Source organism: Macaca mulatta, chromosome 19 (genome assembly GCF_049350105.2).
Source record: "Macaca mulatta isolate MMU2019108-1 chromosome 19, T2T-MMU8v2.0, whole genome shotgun sequence".
NCBI classification, from domain to species: Eukaryota; Metazoa; Chordata; class Mammalia; order Primates; family Cercopithecidae; genus Macaca; species Macaca mulatta.
Window position 1 is genome coordinate 70,093,044 of NC_133424.1, and position 24,149 is coordinate 70,117,192.

At 47.2% G+C, this 24,149-nt stretch overlaps 1 protein-coding gene across 1 annotated transcript; it reads right to left on the reverse strand.

Annotated features, from left to right (window-relative positions):
• Positions 1 to 1,308: 1,308 nt before the first annotated feature.
• C19H19orf18 (chromosome 19 C19orf18 homolog) lies at positions 1,309 to 22,377 on the reverse strand. The gene is made up of 6 exons (XM_028838785.2): positions 22,153 to 22,377; positions 21,940 to 22,044; positions 19,693 to 19,734; positions 10,722 to 10,824; positions 5,171 to 5,331; positions 1,309 to 1,592 (listed from the first exon to the last, which is right to left on the reverse strand). The coding sequence occupies exons 1-6, from the start codon at positions 22,271 to 22,273 to the stop codon at positions 1,474 to 1,476; spliced, it is 651 nt and encodes a 216-aa protein (XP_028694618.2). The 5' UTR covers positions 22,274 to 22,377; the 3' UTR covers positions 1,309 to 1,473.
• Between the last annotated feature and the right edge of the window lie 1,772 nt (positions 22,378 to 24,149).

Genomic DNA, 24,149 nt, shown 5'->3' on the forward strand with positions numbered 1-24,149 from the left:
AAAGGAAAGAGGTTTAATTGGAAGGTGGAAACAACACAAATTTCCATTAACCAATAAGTGGATAAGCAAAATGTGGTCTATCTGTACAATTAAATATTTTTCAGCAACAGAAAAGAATGAAGTCACTCTGAGAGGCCGAGGTGGGAGGATCACGAGGTCAAGGGATTGAGGCCATCCTGGACAACATGGTGAAACCCTGTCTCTACTAAAAATACAAAAATTAGCCAGGCGTGGTGGCGGGCGCCTGTAATCCCAGCTACTCACAAGACTGAGGCAGGAGAATGGCTTGAACCCAGGAGGCGGAGGTTGCAGTGAGCCGAGATCGCACTACTGCACTCCAGTCAGGGCGACAGAGCAAGACTCCATCTTAAAAAAAAAAAAAAAAAAAAAAAAAGAACATTAGTGTACAGGTTTTTGTGTGTACATGTGTTTTCAATTCCCTTGCATGTATACCTAGGAGTGGAATTGCTGGGTCGTAAGTAACTCTGTGTTTAACTTTCTGAGGAACCGTCAGATTGTTTTCCAAAGCAGCTGCACCATTTCACTCAATCTTGCCTCTTTGCATTCCCACAGCCCTTGGTGTCCACTTGCTACCTCTGGCTGTGTTTCTTAGCTCCTTGCCTGTGGGCCTGTTTCCCTTGAGAGAGCTGGAACCTGACAGCGATGAGCATACATTTCCTTTTTTTGTGGAGACGGGGCCTCACTATGTTGTCCAGGCTGCTCTTGAACTCCTGGACTCAAGCAATCTGCCTGCCTCATGCTCCCGAAGTGTTGGGATTGCAGGCATGAGCCATCATGACTGGCCTGGATGAGTGTGTTTTATTTACTTATTAATTTAATTTATTTATTTATTTATTTTTGAGACAGGATCTTGCTCTGTCAACCAGGCTGGAGTGCAGTGGTGCAATCTCGGCTCACTGCAACCTCCGCCTCCCGGGTTCAAGCGATTCTCCTGCCTCAGCCTCCTGAATAGCTGGGATTACAGGCGCGCACCACCAGGCCCGATTAACGACTATGTTTTAATCCGGTGTCATATTTATTTTGACATCCTCAGTTTCCTCATGTGTACAAAGGAGACAAGGTATGTAACTGACAGGTAATCTCACCAGGAAAGTTTGGCTTCATGAAAGCTATTCCCTGGCAAAGTCTGGGAGATGGCCCCCCAAAACTACTTATGCCATATTTCTGGTCAGGGGCAAGAAAAGAAAATCCTGACAAGTTCTCTTCACCCTTAACAAAGTTAGATTCTTTTCTATTTTCCAATTAAGTTATAATTATTCATGAAATATGAGAGCCAATAAGCAAGAGTTGCTATATCATGTGCCTTTATTTTCTGGGATACACGTTTGGCGTTTCTTTCTTTGATGTTCTCTTCCACAAGGTTCTCTGGGAGCAAGCCACGCCCACGGGCTCAGTCTCCCAGCACCCCCATAGTCTCTCCTCTGCCTCAGCCGGCACCTCTGTCATCTGTGTTCACAAATCTTCCATTTTTCCATTATGTGACGCATTCTTTGTTTCTTTTTGTGTTACTGAGTTTTTATCTTCCCTCAGTTTCTTCTTCTTCATATTTTTCCTTCTTTTTGATCTAATAACTAAAATGTAGAAACGATGTTATCGATATAGTAATAAGTGAGGATTAAAACTGGAGACACAGGGGTGAGGGAAAAAGCCTGGAAAAATGGAGGTACCAACAGTGGAATTTTCAGAGGATTCATAATGAAAGTTATTTGTCTGACAAGGATGGTGAAAATTAAATTTTAAAATTATTTTCCCATATTTTGTATTCAAGTTGTATAAATGCCCAGTAAAAGAAGAAGAAGAATGTAGAAAAGTTATAATCCAATGTGGTAAAGAGACATTGGGAAAGTGTTTTCTTTTTCTTTTTTTTTTCTTTTTTTTTTGAGGCGGAGTCTCGCTCTGTCGCCCAGGCTGGAGTGCAGTGGAGCGATCTCAGCTCACTGCAAGCTCCGCCTCCCGGGTTCACGCCATTCTCCTGCCTCAGCCTCCCAAGTAGCTGGGACTACAGACGCCCGCCACCTCGTCCGGCTAACTTTTCGTATCTTTTTAGTAGAGACGGGGTTTCACCGTGTTAGCCAGGATGGTCCTGATCTCCTGACCTCGTGATCCACCCGCCTCGGCCTCCCAAAGTGCTGGGATTACAGGCTTGAGCCACCGCGCCCGGCCCGGGAAAGTGTTTTCTACAGGTTATGACAAAGCCCTCTGCCTCAGTGAGCATCAGTGATCTCTCCTGCTCTGGCCGTTCTGCCTCTTTCTGGCTATGTCTGGAGTTTTTAGAGAGTAAGTTCATGTGAGGAATGGTTAGTATGGCTGAATCACACACTGCACTCTCTATAGGTTTCTCTCTAGAAATTTTTAAACAGATACCCACGAATCTCAGAACTTCTAGGCTGGGCTCAGTGGCTCAAACCTATAATCCCAACAGTTTGGGAGGCCAAGACAGGAAGATCTCTTGAGCCCAGGAGTTTGTGACCAACCTGGGCAACACGGCGAAAACTGTCTCTACTAAAAATACAAAAACTAGCCCAGTGCAGTGGCTCATGCCTGTAATCCCAGGACTTTGGGAGGCTGAGGAGGGCGGATCACTTGAGGTCAAGAGTTCGAGACCAGCCTGGCCAACATGATGAGGCCTTGTCTTTACTAAAAATACAAAAATGAGCCAGTCATGGTGGTGCATGCGTGTAATCCCAGCTACTCGGGAGGCTGAGGCACGAGAATCACTTGAACCCAGGAGGCAGAGGTTGCAGTGAACCAAGATCGTACCACTGCACTCCAGCCTGGGCAGCAGAGCGAGACTCCGTCTCAAAACAAAAACAAAAACAAAAATGAGTTGGGCATAGTGACTTGCACCTGCAGTCCCAGCCACTCAGGAGGCTGAGGTGGGAGGATTAACTGAGCCCACAAAGTTGAGGCTGCAGTGGGCTGATATGGCACCACTGCACTCCAACCTGGGTGACATAGTGAGACTCTGTCTCAAAAAAAAGAAAAAAAAAAAAAAAAGCCAGGAGTGGTGGCTCACGCCTATACTCCTAGCACTTTGGGAGGCCAAGGCAGGTGGATGACTTGAGGTCAGGAGTTTGAGACCAGCCTGGCTAACTGGTGAAACTCCATCTCTACTAAAACTACAAAAATTAGCCAGGCATCACGGTGCACGCCTGTAATCCCAGCTACTCTGGAGGCTGAGGCAGGATAATTGCTTGAACCCAGGAGGCAAAGGTTGCAGTGAGGCAAGATTTCGCCACTGCACTCCAGCTTGGGTGACATAGGGAGACTCTGTCTCAAATAAATAAATAAATAAGTAAATAAGGCCAGGCGCGGTGGCTCAAGCCTGTAATCCCAGCACTTTGGGAGGCCGAGACGGGCGGATCACAAGGTCAGGAGATGGAGACTATTCTGGCTAACAGGGTGAAACCTCGTCTCTACTAAAAAATACAAAAAACTAGCCGGGCGAGGTGGTGGGCGCCTGTAGTCCCAGCTACTCGGGAGGCTGAGGCAGGAGAATGGCGTAAATTCGGGACGTGGAGCTTGCAGTGAGCCGAGATCTGGCCACTGCACTCCAGCCTGGACGACAGAGCGAGACTCCGTCTCAAAAAAAAATAATAATAAAAATAAATAAATAAATAAAAAATAAATAAAATTCTATAGCTGGGGTGCACTGGCTCACTCCTGTAATCCCAGCACTTTGGGAGGCCAAGGCGGGTGGATCACGAGGTCAGAAGATCAAGACCATCCTGGCTAACATGGTGAAACCCCGTCTCTACTAAAAATACAAAAAATTAGCCAGGCCTGGTGGCGGGCACCTGTAGTCCCAACTGCTGGGGAGGCTGAAGCAGGAGAATGGTGTGAACCCAGGAGGCAGAGCTTGCAGTGAGCTGAGATTGCGCCACTGCACTCCAGCTTGGGCAACAGAGTGAGATTCCATCTCAAAAAAAAAAAAAAAAAAAAAAAAAAGAACTTGTACAAAATCAGTTTTAAATGATCAGTGTCACCCTCTTCTCACAAGTACAGGAGAACATGTCTGTGGTGGACATGGCATGCTGGGAACTTTGACCCTGGGCTAGTGACCTCTATTTTGTGGGTCTGGATCCCATTTCCACATCAGATGGAGACATGGTGCAGGTGAAACACCTGCGTGTTGGTGTTCTGAATGCAGGATAACATCATGGTAATGAGTATGTTTAACGGAAACATGTTTTGTGCTGGGAAAAGTTTGTTTCCTGAACTCTGTTAGATCCTTGGAATTGCCCTGCAAAAGGAACTGAGCAACCCCACAGTTGTTCACCCCTCTGTAAGATTTGATGAGAAAGGTTCATTTCCATAAGTGTGGCTGTGAATATTTGTCTCTCTTACTTCAAACTCCCTTAACTCCCACTTATCTTTGCCTTTGAAAACCAAGCCACAGGCCGGGCACAGTGGCTCACACCTGTAATCCCAGCACTTTGAGAGACTGAGGCAGGCAGATCACAAGGTAAGGAGATCAAGACCATCCTGGCTAACACGGTGAAACCTTGTCTTTACTAAAAATACAAAAAAAGAAAGAAAGAAAGAAAGAAAGAAAGAAAGAAAGAAAGAAAGAAAGAAAGAAAGAAAGAAAGAAAGAAAGAAAGAAAATTAGCTGGGCATGGTGGCACGCTCCTGTAGTCCCAATTACTTGGGAGACTGAGGCAGGAGGATCACTTAAACCCAGGTGGTGGAGGTTGCAGTGAGCCGAGATTGCGCCACTGCACTGCAGCCTGGGCAACAGGGAGACTCCGTCTCAAAAAAAAAAAAAAAAAAAGTTGGCAGCAGTGGCTCACGCCTGTAATCCCAGCACTTTGGGAGGCTGAGGTGGGCAGATCACGAGGTCATGAGATCGAGACCATCCTAGCTAACATGGTGAAACCCCGTCTCTACTAAAAATACAAAAAATTAGCTGGGCATGGTGGTGGGCGCCTGTAGTCCCAGCTACTCGGGAGGCTGAGGCAGGAGAATGGTGTGAACCCAGGAGGCAGAGCTTGCAAGGTGAGCCAAGATCGCGCCACTGCACTCCAGCCTGGGCGACAGAGCAAGACTCCATCTCAAAAAAAGAAAAAAGAAAGAAACAAAGAAAAGAAAACCAAGCCACCACTGCCAGCTTGGCCTTCCTGCGAGTGGCTCTGACAGGTCACGTTACCTGAGTGGATGAACTTCTCCAGCTCCTTTTCGTTCTCTGGAAGTAGGTGCGTGGACTCATCCTCATCCTCTGAGCCCTCTTCTTTGTCTCCTAATGACGGTATCCTGATATTCTTATAAAGCGACTCGAGCTGTTGTCTTTCCTCAGCCTGTGCCAGTCGACTGGAGAATGATATAAATAAATTTAGAAGCACAGTTTTCATGGTGAATAATTCATTTCTCAATCATGCCACTTTTTGACTGGAAAGGAGTTGCTTGTGGGGTGGGTGTAGAAGTAAGACTTTGAAACCAGACTAATCATGGTCAGATCTCAAATGTCTACCTGGTCAGGTCATTTCCTGGAGTAAGGAGTAACTCTTATCCCAAAGCATGGATCAAAGCCAGGACTAGACGTGAGCAAGGCACTCACATCGGGTTCCAAACTTAAGGTGTTGACAAAAAGCTCCATAATCAGACAAATCATCTTTCTTTCTCTCTTTTTCTTTTTCTTTCTCTTTCTTTCTTCCTTTTTCTTTTTCTTTTTTCTTTTCTTTCTTTCTTGTTCCTCTCTTTCTTTCCTCCCTCCCTCCCTTCCTTCTTTTTTCTCTTTTTTTTCTTTCCTTTTTCCCTTTTTTTTTTTTTTTCTCTCTCTCTCTCTTTCTTTCTTTGGAACAGGGTCTCAGTCACCCAGGCTAGAAGTGAACTGATGCAATCATGGTTCACTGCAGCCTCAAACTCCTGGGTTCAGTCTTCCCTGCTCAGCCTCCTGAATAGCTGGGACCACAGGCTCATGGCACCATGCCCGGCTAATTATTTTTGTATTTTTTTGTAGAAATGGGGTCTTGCTATGTTGCCCAGGATGGTCTCAAACTCCTAGGCTCAAGCTACCTTTCCTCCTTGGCCTCCCAAAGCACTGGAATTACAGGTGTGAGCCACTGTGCCCGGCCATAGTCATATTTCAGTGTAATATTTTACAAAATAAAAATGGAAGAAATCCGTGATGAACAAAATGGGATAGAAAGGGTGTTACTGATGTTTCTACCTCACTGTAGGTCCAATCCTGGAAGTGGATCATTGAACAGCTATTTCTGTTTGGTGTGGAAATGGATGACAGTGTTTTCTTAACATACTTACCTTCCCAGTACTTTGTGAATTATGTAATAAAAAAATACTTTTAGATGCCAGGCGCAGTGGCTCACGCCTGTAATCCCAGCACTTTGGTAGGCTGAGGCGGGCAGATCACCTGAGGTCAGGAGTTTGAGGCCAGCCTGACCAACATGGAGAAACCCCATTTGTACTAAAAAAATACAAAATTAGCAGGGCATGGTGGCGCATGCCTGTAATCCCAGCTACTTGGGAGGCTGAGGCAGGAGAATCACTTGAACCCGGGAGGCAGAGGTTGCAGTGAGCCGAGATCGCACCATTGCACTCCAGCCTGAGCAACAAGAGTGAAACTCCGTCTCAAAAAAATAGAAAATAAAAACTTTTAGGGTTAGCTTATTTGTTTTTTGTTTTTCTTGCTCAAAGCCAAATCCCAGCAGAGGGTTGGCTCCTTTGGGTTCCAGGGGCAGTGGTGTTGGAAGGGTGTGGGCACTCTAGAAGCTGTGAGGCAACAGAGCTGGCCGCAAACGTCACCCAAGATCGTCAAAAGGCTGGGGCAGGAGCAAGAATTGAGTGACAAGAGGGAGGTGCTCGCCTCAGTGTGAAATGTAAGGAGGTGCCCCAAACACTGAAAAATGAAGATGAGTTTTTTTTTTTTTTTTTTTTTGAGATGGAGTTTCGCTTTGTTGCCCAGGCTGGAGTGCAATGGTGCGATCTCGGCTCACCACAACCTGTGCCCCCCAGGTTCAAGTGATTCTCCTGCCTCAGTCTCCCAAGTAGCTGGGATTACAGGCATGCGCCACCACGCCCGGCTAACTTTTTTTTAATTTTTAGTACAGATGGGGTTTCTCCATGCTGATCACGCTGGTCTTGAACTCCCAACCTCAGGTGATCCACCCACCTCAGCCTCCCAAAGTGCTGGGATTACAGGCGTGAGCCACCACTCCCAGCCCTTAACTCAATATTTTTAAAAATTGAAATGAGGCAAAAAAAAAAAAAAAAAAATCCAGGATATACCAAATATCAAAATTTTAAACAGAGATAGGATCCAACAGTGCTGTGCTGAACCACGGGGGAGCTTGAGTCAAAAGGAAAGGTGTGAGTCCCTATACATATGTTTTAATGTATTTTTAAATGCTTATTCTTTTCCAAAACACTTAAGAAGTTCAGAATATTTTTAATAATTGAAAACTGGTGTATGAAAAGTCACAACGTTAAGTTTAAGTATTTTATCTAGGCCAGGCATGGTGGCTCACGCCTGTAATCCCAGCACTTTGGGAGGCCAAGGCGGGCAGATCATGAGGTCAGAAGATCGAGACCATCCTGGGTAACTCAGTGAAACCCTGTCTCTACTAAAACTACAAAAACAATTAGCCAGGTGTGGTGGCGGCGCCTGTAGTCCCAGCTCCTTGGGAGGCTGAGGCAGGAGAATGGCGTGAACCTGGGAGGTGGAGCTTGTAGTGAGCAGAGATCGTGCCACTGCACTCCAGCCTGGGCGACAGAGCAAGACTCCATCTCCAAAAAAAATAAAAATTATTAAAAAACCATTTATACCCCAAACAAAATTAATTGTAATTTTACTTTCCTGGTTTAAATAAAAGCAAACTTACCAATAGTATTTTCAGAATCTACTTCTGGAAAAAATGAACCACTAAAAATTACATAAAACTTGTAATTTTGAATAGGTAGTTTTGTTTTTTTTGTTTGTTTGTTTGTTTCGGTTTTGGCCTCAGGCTCCACTCTAGCTTAGTGCTAATACAAATGTGAAAACAATAAGAATTGACTAGCTCAACAACTCAATTCAACACTGAGTGTCCAGGAGATTTTTTTTTTTTTTTTTTTTTTTGAGACGGAGTCTCGCTCTGTCGCCCAGGCTGGAGTGCAGTGGCGCGATCTCGGCTCACTGCAAGCTCCGCCTCCCGGGTTCACGCCATTCTCCTGCCTCAGCCTCCCGAGTAGCTGGGACTACAGGCGCCCACAACCGCGCCCGGCTAATTTTTTGTATTTTTAGTAGAGACAGGGTTTCACCGTGGTCTCGATCTCCTGACCTTGTGATCCGCCCGCCTCGGCCTCCCAAAGTGCTGGGATTACAGGCGTGAGCCACCGCGCCCGGCCTGGAGATATTTTTTACTGAGTTGCATTAGAAAACTTTATATTTATTAATAGTTTTGTCTATAATAATGAAATATACAGAAGCTACAGTTACATATTTTTTTTTTTTTTTTTTTTTTTTTTTTGAGACAGGGTCTCACTCTGTCGCCCAGGCTGGAGTGCGGTGGTGCGACCTCAGCTCACTGCAACCTCCATCTCTGGGGCTCAAAGCATGCTCCCACCTCAGCCTCTAGAGTAGCTGGGACTACAGGTGTGTGCCACCATGCCTGGTTAATTTTTGTATTTTTTGTATAGATGGGGTTTCACCATGTTGCCCAGGCTGGTCTCAAACACTTGAGTTTAAGGGATCTACCTGCCTCGGTCTCCCAAAGTGTTGGGATCACAGGTGTCAGCCACTGCCCCCGGCCTATACAGTTGCATAAATTAAGTGGATGTAGTGGAGATAACCCACAACCAAGCATGCAGGTTACACTCTCATTAGCAACATTTTTCTCTTTTACCTTTAATGTCACTTTGCCTTCATGTGACCTACTCCAAGGTGGTCTCAACATAGCTGCCTCAAAAAATATCCCACACATGGCAATATATCCCATTTTCATACTTAATTCTAATGAAGCAAGTAATTTTGTACTTCTCAAGCTGTTTCTGGTGAGATAACAACGGAATCCTAGCATGGAATCATAGAGTAGGAGTCAGGGTCTGTTGCTTTGCTGTGACATGAGGTCACAGTGTGTCTCACCATTTTCTACCATGAATTTCAAAACGATTACATCACTCGAAAGAGCTTGATCTCAAGCTTTATTTGCGAAGACGGTGACGTATCTTCCCCCAAAGCTGCTATCACCCCAGACTGCACTGACATATTTCTAGTGAAAAGGAGAGTCGTCACTCTTTTCTGCTGTGCACTATTGAGATTCCTTCCAAAGTAGCAAGTTCATTTTTATTTATTTATTTATTTATTTATTTATTTATTTATTTATTTATTATTTGAGACAGAGTTTTGCTCTTGTCGCCCAGGCTGGAGTGCAATGGCGTTATCTCTGCCCACTGCAACCCCCGCCTCCCAGGTTCAAGCGATTCTCCTGCCCCAGCCTCCCAAGTATCTGGGATTACAGGCGCCCACCACCATGCCCAGATAATTTTTGTATTTTTAGTAGAGACAGCATTTCACTATGTTGGCCAGGCTGGTCTCGAACTCCTAACCTCAGGTGATCTGCCTGTCTCAGTCTCCCAGAGTGCTGGGATTACCGGCATGAGCCACCACACCCGGCCTCAAGTTCATTTTAAAATACCAAATGCTGGGGTCTGAGAATGGTGGCTCACATCTTTAATCCCAGCACTTTGGGAGGCCCAGGCGGGTGGATCACCTGAGGTCGGGAGTTCGAGACCAGCCTGACCAACGTGGAGAAACCCCATCTCTACAAAAAATACAAAATTAGCCAGGTATGGTGGCGCATGCCTGTAGTAATCCCAGCTGCTTGGGAGGCTGAGGCAGGAGAATTGCTTGAACCCAGGAGGCAGAGGTTGCAGTGAACCGAGATCCATACCACTGCACTCTAGCCTGGGCAACAAGAGCAAAACTCCGTCCCCACCCAAAAAAAAAAAGTAAAAAAATAAATAAAATACTGAATTTTGGGAGGATGCCAGCATCTCAAACTGTGTCTTTCAAACATTTTTTTTATCATGACTCCCAGTAAAAAATATATTTTATTTCACAACCATGTGACTCTGTGTGTACATGTCTCACATGTGCATCTGAAAAGTTTAAAAATCAGCCTTTTATATTAATATTTTAAGTAATATTTCCTAATATATTCTATTCTGCTGAATTGTATTCTGTCCTGTGCCTTTCTTTCTTTTTTTTTCATGTGTATCATGACTCAACATGAGTACAACCCACATTTTGAAAAACACTAATCTGGAAATTTATAATGACTATAATAATTTAACAATTGTAAGATGTGTCATCATCATCCTTTGACACTAAATAATAATCAGTTGACTTGTTACGTCTCATTTAAGGATAGCAGATTTTTTTTTTTTTTTGAGATGGAGTCTTGCTCTGTCGCCCAGGCTGGAGTGCAGTGGCCAGATCTCAGCTCACTGCAAGCTCCGCCTCCCGGGTTTACGCCATTCTCCTGCCTCAGCCTCCCGAGTAGCTGGGACTATAGGCGCCCGCCACCTCGCCCGGCTAGTTTTTTGTATTTTTTAGTAGAGACGGGGTTTCACCGTGTTAGCCAGGATGGTCTCGATCTCCTGACCTTGTGATCCGCCCGTCTTGGCCTCCCAAAGTGCTGGGATTACAGGCTTGAGCCACCGCGCCCGGCCAGGATAGCAGATGTTACTTAGCAGATACTTACTATATCATATAGAAGATTGCCATCCCACTTATCAGGGCAATGCTGAAGGCTACGCTCGAAATTAAAATTACTTTAACAAGAGCAGGTCTATGCCGAATTATTGCTAAAAAGAAAGAAAAGAAAATAGTGCTCAAAAATGTTCATTTTAGCTATGTCTTTCAGTTAATATATTTGTCCTTACAGAGGGGAATAGAAGTCAAAACCAGACACACTTTTAAAAATAGCTTTTTTTTTTTTTTTTTTTTTTTGGACACAGAGTCCCTTTCTATCACCCAGGCTGGAGTGCAGTGCATGATCACAGCTCACTGCAACTTCCATCTCCCGGGTCCGAGCGATTCTCCTGCCTCAGCCTCCCAAGTAGCTGGCACCACAGGTATGCGCCACCACACCTGCCTAATTTTTTTATGTTTTTGTAGAGATGGGGTTTTGCCACGTTGCTCAGGCTTTCTTAATTTTAGAAAATACTGGGCCGGGCGCGGTGGCTCACGCCTGTAATCCCAGCACTTTGGGAGGCCGAGACGGGCAGATCACGAGGTCAGGAGATCGAGACCATCCTGGCTAACACAGTGAAACCCCGTCTCTACTAAAAAATACAAAAAACTAGCCGGGCGAGGTGGCGGGCGCCTGTAGTCCCAGCTACTCGGGAGGCTGAGGCAGGAGAATGGCGGGAACCCGGGAGGCGGAGCTTGCAGTGAGCTGAGATCTGGCCACCACACTCCAGCCTGGGTGACAGAGCGAGACTCCGTCTCAAAAAAAAAAAAAAAAAAAAAAAAAGAAAATACTGAAGTTAGATTTTACGGCCTATGTGAACAAATATAATTTTTGCCCCCAACAATCCCTGACTCAAGTTCACCTTCCGTCCTGGGCTGGAGCCCTCCCCTCTGCTCTGTAGAGACACTGGGTCCCTGACTCTGTGTGGCAACACCTGCTGTGTATGCAGCTGAAGGGGAAGTGGCCTTCATCTTATGATTTGGGTGCTGCCCTGATGGTCTCAGATTGTGTGGTGCTCTCATGAAAGGACACTGCAGGACAACTTAGGATGGAATTCCATGGACCTGCATTCCAGGTGTCAATTTTAGGACTACGGAACACGCTATAAAATCACGGCTGTTCTTTGCAGGCTCAGGTGTGTCATCCTCCTTCATATTACCTGTAATGTGAAAAATAACGAGTTGTTGTTTGTGCAAACTGAACAAAATAGCAGCTGGCGAAGTAAGTGCATTATTCAGCCACTTGTAAAATCTGACAAGTTGGGGCCGGGCGCGGTGGCTCAAGCCTGTAATCCCAGCACTTTGGGAGGCTGAGATGGGCGGATCACGAGGTCAGGAGATCGAGACCATCCTGGCTAACACGGTGAAACCCCGTCTCTACTAAAAAATACAAAAAACTAGCCAGGCGCGGTGGCGGGCGCCTGTAGTCCCAGCTACTCCGGAGGCTGAGGCAGGAGAATGGCGTGAACCCGGGAGGCGGAGCTTGCAGTGAGCTGAGATCCGGCCACTGCACTCCAGCCTGGGCGGCAGAGCGAGACTCCGTCTCAAAAAAAAAAAAAAAAAAAAAAAAAAAAAAAATCTGACAAGTTGGAATGGGTGCCGTGGCTCACACCTGTAATTCCAGCACTTTGAGAGGCCAAGGTGGGTGGATTACCTGAGGTCAGGATTTCGAGACCAGCCTGACCAACATGGTGAAACCCTGTCTCTACTAAAAATACAAAAATTAGCTGGGCATGGTGCCGCGTGCCTGTAATCCCAGCTACTCAGGAGGCTGAAGCAGGAAAATTGCTTGACCCAGGAGGCAGAGGTTGCACTGAACCAAGGTTGTGCCATTGCACTCCAGCCTGGGGGACAGAGTGAGACTCCATCTCAAAAAAAAAAAAAAAAATCTGACAAGTTGAGGCAGCTCCCCCTTGCCTCATGCCTGGCCTTCCCCTGACTGCCATCTCTTCACTGGCACAGGGCAAGGGGTTCAGCCACCTGAGCTGAAAAGCGTCCTGAGATTCACCTGTCAGTGGAAACAGCATACTGAAAACAGCCTGGACTATGAAAAAGCTAAGCGTGTAAAATGAATAACTAGATTTTAGGTGAGGGATATGGGGTGTTCACTCTACAGTTCTGTCTACTGTTCTGTATGTTTTCAAATTTTCATGAGGAAATATTTTGGGAGGGAAAAGAACACAGGTTGCAGATAGTTTAGGTGTGATGAAAACTGAAAATGGGCCAGGCGAGCTGGCTCATGCCTATAATGCCAGCACTTTGGAAGGCCAAGGCAGGTAGATCACTTGAGGTCAGGAGTTCAAGACCACTCTGGGCAACATGGTGAAACCCCGTCTCTACTTAAAATACAAAAATTAGCCGGGCATGGTGGCTCACACCTGTAGTCCCAGCTACTTGGGAGGCTGAGGCAGGAGAATCACTTGAACCTGGGAGGCAGAAGTTGCAGTGAGCTGAAATTGTGCCACTGCACTCCAGCCCGGATGACAGAGCGAGACTCTGTCCAAAAAAAAAAAAGAAAAGAAAAGTAAAGACAACTGAAAACGGACCATTGGATGGGGCATCCAGGAGTTCATTAGAGATCTAGGCAGAGGACATATTAGCTGTGTGGTGGGGACACAACTGAAGCAGGTTCAGGAGGGAGTAAGAAGAAAGTAACTGGAAACCGTGATTTTGAAAATGATTTTGGGGAACTTTGTATAAAAGAAAGAAGAGAAATGGGCACAGCTCCTGGAGGAGTCTAAGAGATCGAGAGACGGATCTTGTTTTTAAGACGTGAACATTGGCAGCACGTTCGTGAATGGGAATGAGACAGTGAATCGTGATACTACAGTACCAGTTCATTCTGGCTGCTGTAACGAAACACCACAGGCTTGGTGGCTTAGAAACCACAGACACAGCCAGCCGCAGTGGCCCACTCCTGTAATCCCAGCACTTCGGGAGGTGGGCAGATCATGCGTGAGCTCAGGAGTTCAAGACCAGCCTGGGCAACATGGTGAAACCCTGACTCTACAAAAAATACAAAAATTCGTCGGATGAGGTGGCAGGTGCCTGTACTCACAGCTACTCAGGAGGCTGAGGCAGGAGAATTGCTTGAGCTAGGGAGCGGGAGGTTGTAGTGAGGTGAGACTGCGCCATTACACTCCAGCCTGGGTGACGGGAATGAAACCCTGTCTCAAAAAAAAAAAAAAAAAAAAAAAAAAAACCCTTTGGGAGGCTGAGGCAGGTGGATCAGGAGGTCAGGAGTTCAAGACCAGCCTGATCAACATGGCAGAACTCCATCTCTACTAAAAATACAAAATAAAATTAGCCAGGCATGGTGGCTGACGCCTGTAATCCCAGCTACTCAGGAGGCTGAGGCAGAAGAATTGCTTGAACCCGGGAGGCGGAGGTTGCAGTGAGCAGAGATCACACCACTGAACTCCAGCCTGGGCGACAGAGCAAGACTCTGTATGAAAAACAAAAAACAAAAAACAAAGAAACAACAGACATTGATTTCTCACAATTCTGGAGGCTGGGAGGTCCCAGATCAAGGTATCAGCAGCTTTGGTGGCTGGCGAGGGTTCACTTTCTGGTTCAACAGAGGATGGCTTCTTTGTTGTGTCCTTACAGGGTGGAAGGAGTGAGATAGCTCTCTGTGACTTCTATTGTAAGGGTACTATTCCCAATCATGGGGGTTCCACCCTCATGACCTCGTCATCTCCCAAAGGCTGCAACTCCTAATATCCTGACCTTTGAGATGAGGATTTCAACACATGAATATGGGGTTGGGGGACACCAGCATTCAGACCGGAGCATGCAGGAAAGGGAGAAAGAATTGCCAGGAAGTCCTTGAGTTGGCCTAAGAGGATGGAAGCTGGGACAGAGGCCAGCCTTGGCATGGACGGTTCAATTTCCAGCAAGAGATGGAGAAAGGGGGTGTGATTGCTGTTAGACAGGAGGGTGTGGACACTGTCTTTTAACTGCTTAAATTTTGTTTGTGAAGGAGGCAAACAAGGGCATTCTGGGAGCGCAAGGCTGGGGTAGAATACACTGAGATATTTGCAGAGCTAGATAAATATATGAGAAAGTCATGAAGCAGGATGGGAGAAGTAGACTAGGAAAATGAATAGCATATTTTTAATAAAATTTCCTAGAAATAGACCAGGCATGGTGGCTCACACCTGTGATCCTAGCACTTTGGGAGGCCGAGGTGGGTGGATCACGAGGTCAGGAGATCGAGACCATCCTGGCTAACATGATGAAACCCTGTCTCTACTAAAAGTACAAAAAAAAATGAGCCGGGTGTGGTGGCAGGCACCTGTAGTCCCAGCTACTCGGGAGGCTGAGGCAAGAGAATGGCGTGAACCCGTGAGGTGGAACTTGCAGTAAGCCAAGATCGTGACACGGCACTCCAACCTGGGGGACAGAGTGAGCCTCTATCTTAAAAAAAGAAAGAAAGAAATTCCTAGAAATGGAATTGCTGGGTGGATTTATTATATTTTCTTATTTTCTGTATTCCTGATGCTCTGGCATTTGGGGCCTTAATCCTGGAGAGACCTCCCTTCTCAGGGCTAGTTATTTCTTAGAGACAGCAGATGACTCCCCTGCAAGCACACCTTTGATATACAAACCAACCAATCCAGAGCCCACACCCCAACCATCTCCTTTTCAAACTCACACACTAAGCCAATCTCTCCCTGCCTGCCCTAAATCACTCCAGGGTCAAATACTGGATAACTAGAAACCACCCCTATGGTTTGCCAAAATTAAACCATTCAAATCTAAATTTACTCAGAGTACCTGCCATGCCTCACCCATTCTTTCCCTCGGAAACCCCAGGAGAGGCGGGGGCCATGCTCACCCTCCCTCCCTGTGCTTCCTGAGGGTCCTGCTGTGCCCCTCTGTGGTGGGCCGTGTCTCCTGTTTCCAGGAATCTGTGGGTATAAACTTTTTCCTTCATGAAGATCATTTGTATGTCTGGGAGTTTTGTCATAACTGATTAAAATAAATCCCCCAGGTATATTTCAACACTCTAAGTTAAAAAGTAACCACTGGCCAGGCGCAGTGACTCACACCTGTAGTCTCAGCACTTTGGGAGGCCGAGGTGGGTGGATCATGGGGTCAGGACTTTGAGACCAGCCTGGCCAACATGGTGAAACCCCATCTCTACTAAAAATACAAAAATTAACTGGGTGTGGTGGTGCACACCTGTAATCCCAGCTGCTCGGGAGGCTGAGGCAGGAGAATCTCTTGAGCCCGGGAGGCAGAGGTTGCAGTGAGCTGAGATCACGCCATTGCACTCCAGCCTGGGCAACAGAGCAAAACTCTGTCTCAAAAAAAAAAAAGTAATTGCCTTGGCCAGGCACGGTGGCTCACCTCTGTAAGCCCAGCACTTTGGGAGGCCGAGCCGGACAGACCACCTGAGATCAGGATTTCGAGAACAGCCTGATTAACAAAGTGAAACCCATCTCTGCTAAAAACACAACATTAGCTTGGCATGGTAGTGGGCACCTTGGCTGGGCGCAGTGGCTCACGTCTGTAAGCCCAGCCCTTTGGGAGGCCGAGCCAGACAGACCACCTGAGATCAGGATTTCGAGACCAGCCTGATTAACAAAGTGAAACTCCATCTCTGCTAAAAACACAACATGAGCTTGGCATGGTAGTGGGCACCTGTAATCCCAGTTACTCGGGAGGCTGAGGTAGGAGAATCGCTTGAACCCGGGAGGTGGAGGTTGCGGTGAGCTAAGATCTTATCATTGCACTCCAGGCTGGGGGCCAAGACTGAAACTCCATCTCAAAAAAACAACAACAAAAAAGTGATCGCATTGTTTTTCTATTTTTTTTTTTTTTTTTTTTGAGACGGAGTCTCGCTCTGTTGCCCAGGCTGGAGTGCAGTGGCCAGATCTCAGCTCACTGCAAGCTCCGCCTCCCGGGTTCCCGCCATTCTCCCGCCTCAGCCTCCCGAGTAGCTGGGACCACAGGCGCCGCCACCTCGCCCGGCTAATTTTTTGTGTTTTTAGTAGAGACGGGGTTTCGCCGTGTTAGCCAGGATGGTCTCAATCTCCTGACCTTGTGATCCGCCCGTCTTGGCCTCCCAAAGTGCTGGGATTACAGGCTTGAGCCACCTCGCCCGGCCTGTTTTTCTATTTATGAGAACTGTCAATTGCCCTTTCTAGAAGTTGTGCTCACTGCTAGCCTACAAACAAGACCTGAGGTTATGTTTCCCAGCTCCTTTGCCGATACAGTTATGAGACATTTTACCCACTTTCAACAGGATAGCTGAAAACCGGAATTACAGTGTAGTTTTATGAAATCAAATCATTCAAACTTAAACTAATTTAAACTTAAAGCTGCTGGAACCTTGAACAACTCTGAAACTTGAGAGCAATGTGGCTATGCAGCTTGAATCACAAGGATGCAGCAGCAACTTCTGCCTTTTTTTCCTGTAAATAAGAAGACCAAGAGGTGCCAGCTGTGAGAGCCCCCTCTGATGGTTGCTCCTCCTCACACAGCAATAATCTTCCTTGGAACGGGGTTACTGTCTGGAACCAATCAAATAGATGTAACTTATGCACTGGTCTCACATGGAAAATGTTACAATCCTGCTACAATGTCAGTCTCTGTGCATATAAGTGAAACCTTAACTTCTCTTTAGAAATGCTGTCCCCATTAGTTTGGAGTCAGTGTCTCCTGGGTGGACATCCTCAAGCTTTGTGCTCAAATAAACTCTGTACTTAATCTTATTTGTCGAACTTCATTATTTAAGCTTGGCAGTTTCAACGCACAATTCTTACTATGAGTAAGGCAGACATCTTTCCATATATATATATATATATTGATATTGATATAGAGTCTCACTCTGTCACCAGGCTGGAGTGCAGTGGCTGGATCTCTGCTCCCTTCAACCTCCACCTCCCGGGTTCAAGTGATTCTCCTGCCTCAGCCTCCTGAGTAGCTGGGATTACAGGTGCCTGCCACCATGCCCAGCTAATTTTTGTATTTTTTAGTAGAGATGGGGATTCACCATGTTGGTCAGGCTGGTCTCAAACTCCTGACCTCAGGTGAGCTACCCACCTCAGCCTCCCAAAGTGCTGGGATTACAGGCACAAGCTACCGCAACCGGACCATCAACTTTATTAGACAATTTTGTCCCGCCTCCATTCTACCTACAACTGGGACCTGAAGCTCAGGGGTGGCAGAGGTCTCAGTGACCTTCCAGCGCCAGCGCACAAAACAAGCTAGTGTCAAAAGAAGGACCAGTGTACAGGCCTTTGACACCCCAGCCGGGACTCAAGCTCTGTGCTTTGGTGACGGTGGTGTCAATGAGCAGGTGAAATAGTCATAGCTGAGCTTTAGGAAGATTGATAATGTGTTTGGCATGGATGGATGTATTCATTGTGTTTTTTATTTTCTGCATTTCCTGATACTTTGACATCCTGGGGCCTTAACTGACCCTTGAAGATACTGCCCCTCCCAGGTCCAGCCAATTCCTAAAGATAGTAAACTCTGGCCTGCGAGTCCACCTTTCATGTGCAAGCCGACCCACCCGAAGCCTACGCCCCAACAATCTCTATGGAGCTCTCATGCTCCAGGACACTATCCCCTGCCCCCAGCTACCCCAGGGCCAGGTCCCGGACAACCAGGGACAGACCCCATGCTGCACAGCCACCAAATCACTCAAGCTGATCCCAAGCCTGCCTTGCCTACCTGCTTCCTATAAAAACCAGAATAAAGTTTGTTTTGTTTTGTTTTGTTTTGTTTTTGAGAAGGAGTCTCGCTCTGTCACCCAGGCTGGAGTGCAGTGGCCAGATCTCAGCTCATTGCAAGCTCCGCCTCCCGGGTTCACACCATTCTCCTGCCTCAGCCTCCCGAGTACCTGGGACTACAGGCGCCCGCCACCTCGCCCGGCTAGTTTTTTGTATTTTTTAGTAGAGATGAGGTTTCACCGTGTTAGCCAGGATGGGCTTGGCCTCCCAAAGTGCAGGGATTACAGGCTTGAGCCACCGCACCCAGCGTTTGTTTTTTTAAAGACAGTCTCCCTCTGTTGCCCAGGCTAGAGTACAGTGACGCAATCTCAGCTCACTGCAACCTCCACTTCCCAGGTTCATGCGATTCTCCCCCCTCAGCCTCCCGAATACCTGGGACTACAGGTGCCCACCACCACTCCTAGCTAATTTTTGTATTTTTAGTAGAGATGGGGTTTCACCATATTACCCAGGCTGGTCTTGAACTCTTGACCTCAAGTGATTTGCCCGCCTCGGCCTTCCTAAGTGCTGGGATCACAGGCATGAACCACTGCGCCCGGCCCAGAATAAAGGCTTTTGCTCACACTTTCCTGGCTCCCTTTGCCTCCTGACCAACCCTGGTGCTTCCTTGTGTGGCCTCCTACTTCTAGGGACCCGTGAGTACCAGGCTTCTTCCTTCACGACAGTCATTTCTGCGTCTGCATGTCTCACTCAGCGTACGTGATTAAAACAAATGGTGGCTACGTGCTAAAGCGGTGGGGATGGGTGGGGGGCGGAGCTGACTCAGTAGCCGTCCAGTTGCAGGCACTTAGCGAATGTGCAGAGGAGAAGGAAGGACGCTCTGGGGCGGGAGTAGCAGCAGGACACAAGGTATCTTCTGCTTTGGAGGACTCTGAAGCGAGTGGTGTTGAGGAGGTTCCAGGACAAGCCACAGTGGGGAGAGTTGCTAGAAAGGCTGCTGACGGGGTCGCTGTGTGTGCCCATGCATTCTGTGTGTTCCACAGAGATCTCAGACACAGCCTGTGCTCTACTCACTACACCACCAGCCCATGGAGTTCAGCCACCTTCTCACCCGCCCCAGACGGTGTCACTGTGCATCCCCCTCCATAGGGGGCACCTTGTCTAACACACGTGAAGGTGCAGACTCCTTGTGCAGACTCCTTGGTGACCACCCGGCACCCTCTGCAGCCACATATCACAACAGCTTCAGGAATGTTGCGGGTCCACCCGCCCGCCCTTCCAGATCCCTTGTCTTACCTTTATTCCTCAGGAATTTCATGGGGTTCGTAGGTGACGCCGCTAAAAGGGCATCAAAGGGGATCAAGAAGAAGAGATTTTAAGATGGCTTAAGATGAATTTGGGAAAACAAGGAAATAACTTGGCATTAGAGAAGGCTGCCTAACACACAGCTTCCAAATATCTCAGATGGCATGTGTTAATACATTCCTCCCAACGCCTGGCAGCAATGTGTGGGTTAATTTGCAGAAACCTGGTGTTTTGCATCCGGTGCTCCCTATCACGAAGAATGACCTTTAGGAACAGGATACCTTTGGTTTCTGGCCTCCTTTTGCAGTCATACAAGTTGGGAAATCTCTGCCCAAATTGAGGACCTGGAGGGAATTTGAGTTGAAGGGGCTATGACCTCATTAGAAGGTCAGAGAGGGTTGGGCACAGTGGCTCGTGCCTGTAATCCCAGCGAGGCAGGCAGATCACGAGGTCAGGAGTTCGAGACCAGCCTGACCAACAGGGTGAAACCCTGTCTCTACTGAAAATACAAAAATTAGCCAGGCATGGTGGTGCATGCCTGTAGTCCCAGCTACTCAGGAGGCTGAGGCAGGAGAACTGCTTGAACCCGGAGGTTGAGGTTGTGGTGAGCCAAGATCGCGCCATTGTACTCCAGCTAGGCAACAAAGACTCTGTCTCAAAAAAAAAAAAAAAAAAAAAAAAAAGGCCGGGCGCGGTGGCTCAAGCCTGTAATCCCAGCACTTTGGGAGGCCGAGGCGGGCGGATCACAAGGTCAGGAGATCGAGACCACGGTGAAACCCCGTCTCTACTAAAAAAAATACAAAAAATTAGCCGGGCGCGGTGGCGGGCGCCTGTAGTCCCAGCTACTCAGGAGGCTGAGGCAGGAGAATGGCGTGAACCCAGGAGGCGGAGCTTGCAGTGAGCCGAGATCGCGCCACTGCACTCCAGCCTGGGCAACAGCGTGAGACTCCGTCTCAAAAAAAAAAAAAAAAAAAAAAAAAAGATCAGAGAGCCAGGCAGAGAGGCCAGGGAGCCAACAGTAGTGTCCTTTCCTCGGACACAAATTAGATGCAAATGTATCACACAGCATTTCCTTTGCACGGAATGGAGATTGTTTATAAGCATCATGTATCTCCACAGAGGGTTGCTGAGCTTCAAAGATTGTTGGGGTTGGTTTTGCTGTTGTAAGATAAACAGACATCCTCTAGTACTCAAATTAGAAAGGAACCATAGAAAACATTTATAAAGAATTCTCGGCCAGGTGTGGCAGCTCATGCCTATAATCCCAGCACTTTGGGAGACTGAGGCAGGAAGATCATGAGGTCAGGAGATTGAGACCATCCCGGCTAACATGGTGAAACCCTGTCTCTACTAAAAATACAAAAAATTAGCTGGGCCTGGTGGCAGGCGCCTGTAGTCCCAGGTACTCAGAAGGCTGAGGCAGGAGAATGGCGTGAACCTGGGAGGCGGAGCTTGCAGTGAGCCGAGATCGCACCACTGCACTTCAGCCTGGGCGACAGAGCAAGATCCGTCTAAAAAATAAAAATACAGGCCGGGCGCGGTGGCTCAAGCCTGTAATCCCAGCACTTTGGGAGGCCGAGGCGGGTGGATCACAAGGTCAGGAGATCGAGACTATCCTGGCTAACATGGTGAAACCCCGTCTCTACTAAAAATACAAAAAAAAAAACTAGCCGGGCGTGGTGGCGGGCGCCTGTAGTCTCAGCTACTTGGGAGGCTGGGGCGGGAGAATGGCGTGAACCCGGGAGGCGGAGCTTGCAGTGAGCCGAGATCACGCCACTGCACTCCAGCCTGGGAGACACAGTGAGACTCCGTCTCAAAAAAATAAATAAATAAATAAATAAATAAATAAAAATAGAAATACAAATAAAAATAAAAATTCTCTACACTCGTAAACCTTCTGTGTCTAGACTTGCATGCTCTACTGCCAAAACATGCACCAAATTACAATTCAAGTCAGACAGACACATCTGTGTAATCTGGATGGGATCAAGGTTTTTGTGTGTGCTAATTAAAGTGAAATGAAGAAGAAAGAGAAGAAAGTGGCAATCCCTAAAGAGAAAGCACAACTTAACAGAGTGAAGAGCATAAAATCGAATTTCCAAGCAAATGTTTATCTAATTACACTCTATTTTATGAACCTTTCTACTACCAAGCACACAGTACACATTCACATAGCAGATAAGAGAGGACTCCAGGCTACGATTCTCACTTCACTGAATGAGGAATTCAATGACTCACCCACGGATCTCGACGCAGCCCCTTGAATCCCAGGTAACTGGGTTTTACGAGAGAACACTTTGGGCCCTTTGGTGATGTTTCTGGGTGGTTGTGATTGTTTATTGCCTTGAAAAGAAAACGTTTTGCAGTGAAATGTAATTACCCTCTTTTTATCTCTCCTGAAACAGCTTTTCAGTTTTCCCTGAGTCACGTAAAACCAATGGTTGAAGCTACCTGGTAAGCCTGTTACGTTTCTAGTGGGATGGAGTCCATCTGCAAACGGCAAGCATAAATGAAGTGGGCATTCCATTACAAACAAAAACAAAATGAGGAAACCACTCTGAACCTTGTCCATCACTCTCAAATTATCAGCATTTTATCCTATGGATGAAAGGAAATACTCAGCTACAGTCCAGCATCTGCCCTCTATTTATCTGAGCAATCAAACTCTACTCCCTTCAGAATGTTTGGGCAGTGACTTGGAGCCACCAGTGTGAGGTCAGTCCTTGCTGTGGTAACGGAGTTCCTTCATGGAACCAAGCTGACCAATGGGGAGACTACAGGGTAAAAGGGCAGTGCTTGGAGGTGCAGGCATGATGAGACCAGGTCCCTGCCTGCAGTGTGCAGATTAGTGAGGAGGCAGAAAGAAATCAATTACAGTCAGCCCTCTGCATGCGTAGTTCCCCATCCGTGATTTCCACCAACCTCACTTGGAAAATGTTCAGGAAAAAAGGAATGGCCACGGTAGCTCACGCCTGTAATCCCAACACTTTAGGAGGTCAAGGGCAGATCGCTTGCAGCCAGGAGTTCAAGAACAGCCTGGCCAACACAGCAAAAGCCCAGCTCTACTAAAAAGACAAAAATTTGCTGGGTGTGGTGGTGTGCACCTGTAGTTCCAGCTACTTGGGAGGCTGAGGCATGAGAATCACTTGAACCCAGGAGGTGGAGGTTGCAGTGAGCTGAGATCATGCTACTGCACTCCAGCCTGGGCAACAGAGCAAGACTCTGTCTCAAAAAGATAAAACAACAAACGCAAAAACAAAAACAAAAACTAGCCATGCATGGTGGCGTGTACCTGTAGTCCCAGCTACTTGGGAGGCTGAAGCAGGAAGATCACTTGAGCCGAGGAGGCAGAGGTAGCAGTGAGCCAAAATCGTGCCACTGCCCTCCAGACTGGGCAACAGAGCAAGATTGTGTCTCCAAACAAACAAACAAACAAACAAACAAACAAAAACAAAGAAAGAAAGAAAAGAAAAAGAAAAGAAAGTGGAAGGAAAGCAGTTACCCTTAGAAGGGAGGCAATGTGCACCAGGGAGACCCACAGCAGGAAGGTGAAGGGGGACTCCTGATGACTGAAAGTGGGCCCTAGGCTTCCGAGATGGCAGGAATGGAAGATGGGCTCAAAAAGGCAATGAACTCAGTCATGTATGAGGGAGACAGAGGGGACCTGGGAGTCCTGGACATTAGGGAACACCAAAATCAATCTTGATTCTTTAGTGTCCAGGCTGTGCATGATAGGTGACAGGAAGGGAATACTTCCCAGAAGAAGCAGAAGTCTGGGACTTTCTTTTGACTCGTGATGTGACCTGAGCCACAGGAGGCCACCCCCCTTTTTTTTTTTTGAGATGGAGTCTTACCCTGTCACCCACACTGGAGTGCAGTGGCACAATCTTGGCTCACTGCAACCTCCACCTCCTGGGTTCAAATGATTCTCCTGCCTCAGCCTCTGGAGCAGCTGGGATTACAGGCGCCTGCCACCACACCCAGCTGATTTTTGTATTTTTAGTAGAGATGGGGTTTCCCCATGTTGGCCAGGCCAGTCTCGAACTCCCTGATCTCATGATCCATCCACCACAGCCTCCCAAAGTGCTGGGATGGCAGGAGTGAGCCACTGTGCCCTGCCAGGAAGCCCTTTAAGACATTAAAAAAACTGTATCTATTTAAACAGAGATGGGATCTTGCTATGTCGCCCAGGCTGGCCTTGAACTCCTCAGCTCAAGTAATCCTCCTGTCCCAGCCTCCCAAAATGCTGGCATGAGCCTCGGTGCCTGGCCTAGAAATTTTTTCAAGATAATAATCTTGATAATAAGGTTATAAGTTACCAGGATGCTTGTGAAATATTGCATATGACTTATGAAATCCTTTGGAATCTCTAAATCAGAGAATTTGGATTCACTTTGGATATTAGAATACAATATCCACATCCTACTGGTAGTATGATTCTGGGTATA

What these genes read in the sequence shown, in the direction of transcription:
- C19H19orf18 (XM_028838785.2), bottom strand. Translation starts at nt 22,273, where the DNA reads ATGGACAAGGTTCAGAGTGGTTTCCTCATTTTGTTTTTGTTTGTAATG. An exon ending in GGCTGCGTCGAGATCCGTGG is followed by an intron (nt 19,735 to 21,939) that starts GTGAGTCATTGA and finishes ATGCCCTTTTAG; the next exon opens with CGGCGTCACCTACGAACCCC. An exon ending in GAAATTCCTGAGGAATAAAG is followed by an intron (nt 10,825 to 19,692) that starts GTAAGACAAGGG and finishes CTTTCTTTTTAG; the next exon opens with CAATAATTCGGCATAGACCT.